This window comes from Hipposideros armiger, unplaced genomic scaffold (assembly GCF_001890085.2).
Source record: "Hipposideros armiger isolate ML-2016 unplaced genomic scaffold, ASM189008v1 scaffold_502, whole genome shotgun sequence".
NCBI lineage: Eukaryota > Metazoa > Chordata > Mammalia > Chiroptera > Hipposideridae > Hipposideros > Hipposideros armiger.
Window position 1 is genome coordinate 134408 of NW_017731852.1, and position 4011 is coordinate 138418.

Here is a 4011-nt window from a genome sequence, read left to right on the forward strand (position 1 = left end):
GAGTTTGAGCTCTGAGCAACAGCGGTTCGAGTCCAGCCCGAGCTGAGCAGCCGCTGAGCTGCCAACAGGTAGCAGGATGGCTCAGCTAAAAAAAAAAACACTTTCCTGTTGTTATGTAGGGAAATCATTAGCAAGGATCCATTATTTTTATATCCCACTAATGTATTAACTATTTCTACATTCCTACCTAAAATGTTTTTTGCCTTATGTAAGTAAACACAGTAGCAGAGCCTACTGGTTGCCTACTCAACATCCATTCTATGTCCTTCTATGTCCTTCCTACCATCAGGAAGTCAGGCTTTGACATTCAACTTCTTCCGTGTAGCCATGTGCTTGAGGGGAGGTTGACAGGTCTAAACCAGTTATGGTTGGCCCCATTTCATTTTAAGTGACTCTTAGGAAGACAGGGGGACTACATGCCCACTCTTTTCATCATTCTGTTTACTTGCTATGATGTTATGCTTCAGATAGCTAAGCCTTTGAGACCATGAGAAACCTAGCCTGTAGACAAAGCTGAGACCCAAAGATGACAGAGTGAAATATGAGAATATCATGGGTGCTTGATTATGTTTTTGAGCTAAGCTGCTGAATTCTGTAGTCCTGGAGTCGTCCTATCTCTGGATTTTATTTTTAATTGCTTCACTTTTTCTTTTGTAAAGTCCCTGATATTAGGAGACTATTCACAAAGTAAATAAACAGAATTAAGCACATTTCCTTCTTCATCTTTATAGTACAACAATTGTGCATTATTTTCTGGCACAGAGAATCATTGTAGTCAGCTGGTCTGGTCTTTTTGATTGGAGGTAATAAATTTTTTTAAGACACACTCTGTTTCGTTTTATACACTTATCCAAAAGCATCCTAACAACAAACATAATTTGCAAATGTTTTCTCTCTTCCAGTCCACTGTTCATTTCTGTAACGTGCTATTTCATGCATTATTTCACAGGGTACTATTATAGGGAGTATTCATAAAATATTGAAACATTATAAAAATCAATGTCAATTCTTTTGATGCAAATTAAGGAGACTAAAACTTGTTTTCTGGAAGAAAACCAAATGACCAAAGGCAATTCTAATATTATCTACAAGTCATCAAAATTCTAAGTCACAGGCCGGCGAGTGGCACATTGGTTAAGAGCTGGCTTGGGACGCCAGCTCTGAGCAGCAGGGCTCTGTTTCGGATCCCACATGAGGGCCAGTGATGCTGTGCCTTCTACAGCTAAGATGGTGAACAACAGCTCGACCTGGAGCTGGTTTGCCATGAGTCGCCGTCTACGGCGCAGGCTGCAGTAGGGCTGCAGTGGGCTTCCATAAGCTACCGTGAGTGGCTGGCAGCCAGCGTGAGCAGCCGGCAGCTGGCATGAGTTGCCAAGAGCTGCCATGAGCAGCCAAGGTCGGCGACCAATCTGCCTCACCCGGGAAGAGCGCAATGATAATACCAACATGGGCCAGTGAAGCAACGTCCTCCACAACTAGACTGAAGAACAAAAGGACAGCAACTTNTATTGCACTGTGTTGTACAGCTGAAACTAATTCTAAAAAATGTGTATTTCATAATAATAATAAATAAATAAATAAATAAATAAATAAAAATAAAGAATGATGAATGGGAGCAGGCACTGTTACAAATCTATCAGTTCTCTCCCAAATTAATCTACAAATTGTGTACATTGCCAACCCAAACTTGATGTATTTATTCTAACATTTGACAAGCTAATTCTACAAACCAAATGAAAGAAAATCTGCACTAACAGCCTCAAGAATATTGCAAAAGGCAAAATGAGGAGAGAAATGTGCTACCAGGTACCAAAACATACCAAAAAGTTAAGCATATTAAAAGTGTGTGAAAACAAATCAAGGAAATCAGGAGTTCAGAAACAGATTTATATGTAGGGATTTAGCCTATTAAGTAACGACATTTCAAGTTGGTAGAAAATTAAGAATATTCCATGAGTGCTCTTGGATCATTGGATAATCACGGCTAGATGAAAGGAAAGCAAAGTTTATGGTGTCTGCCAGCCACATTAGAAAGAAAAAATGTAAGTGAAAAAGTCAAGAGAAGATGACATACAGGTGGTTACTACAAACACAACTGAACAGCAGGATCAGTAGTAGATTTAATGGGAGGATCCAAAATGCAATTGGAAGTTGTAACATAGGATGGCTGAGGGTTGCAGTGCCCCTGACACTGTGAGAGAAACAAGAAGAGTTGCACGTTCACTGAAGAAAGTAAATGACATTATAATCTAATGTCTGATACAAGAATGGCGTCACTTTGTCTTCTGACCATTTACTTTAGGAAATACAGGAGTTAAAATCTAAAAAGACTTATTGCTCCCAGAAGGTATTTTATTGCTTAACCTATGCAGTGTTGCTATCTGGCCTTAACAAAATAATATAACACTTTGGAGCAAAGATGCAGCCTCGTAATCCAGCGCTTGAAGCCAAGATGGAGAAGATCTCCACGGCCACCATGACCTTGCCCTTGGTGCTGTGGTAGACGGGGAGGAAGGCGACCCAGGCATGCTGAATGTCAGGAACTTGGCTTCATTGAAGGTGTCAGGCAGGTTCCGGGCCAGGAAAGCCAAGGAGAAGCTCCCCAGGGCCAAGGAGCCCAGGTGTCCCAGGACACAGTAGAAGGCAGTGACCAAGCCCTTGTTGCACACGATGATGATGTTGCCATATTTGGAGTGTACATCTATGTCAATAAAGGGAGAAGAGCCTCCTAGCCAGACTTCACAGAGAGTCAGCTGGGTCAGGGAGCAGATGGGAAGGATGGAGTTAAGTACCCCTGACACCAACTATCGCCTCATCCTTCCCCCTGGTGCAGTGACCTTGAAGGCCAGAACCACAGTAATATTTTGGCCAATGCCATGGAAATGGTTATAGTAAAAACAACTCCAAATGTCATTTGTTGAAGAATGCAGGTGGCTGTGTTGGGCCGGCCGATGAAGAGTACGGAGCAGAGGAAACAGAAGGCGAGAGAGATGAGCAGGACGTAGCTGAGAGTCTGATTACTGTCCTTGGCAATGGGAGTTCTCAGCGCCTCACAAGGACTCCAAGGACCACACCTGTGACAACAGAGAACCAAACAGCCATGCGAGCCACGGTCATTCCTACAGAGTCTTCAAATTCCAAGGATGTTACGACTTTGGGCAGGCAGCGATTTCTCTCATTGTTTGGATACTGGCTTCCTGGACACTCTGTACATTGATCTTCTATCTGAAAAAATAGCAAGTCTCAGTGTTTCTGTTTCAGCCATTCTTCCCTCTTCCCAAGACACACACACACAGACTCACACAGACACAAAAAATATCCCTTCTGATGTGGTTATCAGACACAAAGTTACAGAGACATTACATTAATAAATTTTCTCATGAAAACAGATGATGTTTTATAGAATTGTATGCTTGAAACCTATGTAATTTTACTAACCAATGTCACCCCAATACATTTTTCTAAAAGTATAGTTCTATATCAGAATGCTTTTAGCTTCAAATAATAAATAAGTCAACTGCAAAAAGTCCAATATTTGGGTGGTGTGTTAGTTGCATTTTCCCAAAAACTTGAGGACTCCAGGGCAAATAATGTATGTGATAGGGGGTCTTGCAACACACCAGCAAGGAAGTGGGAAAGAGACAGGGAAAGGAAGCAGCACATCATGGATGTCAAGTATTTAACTGGTGTGGTCAGCTAGCGCTTAGTGGACTGTGAGCCAGGAAGAACACATGCCTCAGAGTCCTCTCAGATAAGGAGGGAGGCAGCTGCCACATGTCCCACTTCTCACTACCTCCACTCACTTCCACCCTGGTCGGAGCCATGATATTTTGCCTGGATGAGTGCAGTAGCATCTCATGGAAGACAGCCTCCAAGATAGTCACCAATGATCCCTGACTTATTATTCAACAATGTGCCTCAGCTGTCAGTCAAGGATATGAACGCTCTGTCAGTATTTCTCACAATTTTTCTGTAAAGGGACAGAGAATAAACATTTTAGCTTTGTGGGAC

At 42.2% G+C, this 4011-nt stretch overlaps 1 protein-coding gene across 3 annotated transcripts in view; it reads left to right on the forward strand.

The window, feature by feature from the left end:
- The window catches only part of LOC109396047 (adhesion G protein-coupled receptor E4-like), an 88453-nt gene extending 84994 nt beyond the window's left edge, over window positions 1-3459 (forward strand). For 2 of the 3 annotated variants that reach the window (XM_019667583.1, XM_019667584.1), the window contains exon 17: window positions 2924-3457. In XM_019667583.1, coding sequence (XP_019523128.1) covers window positions 2924-3217 — 294 coding nt within the window. In that variant the 3' untranslated portion in view covers window positions 3218-3457. Of the gene's footprint in view, window positions 1-2923 lie in introns of all 3 variants that reach the window. The other variant, XM_019667586.1, reaches the window with a different exon arrangement.
- The last annotated feature ends 552 nt before the right edge of the window (window positions 3460-4011 follow it).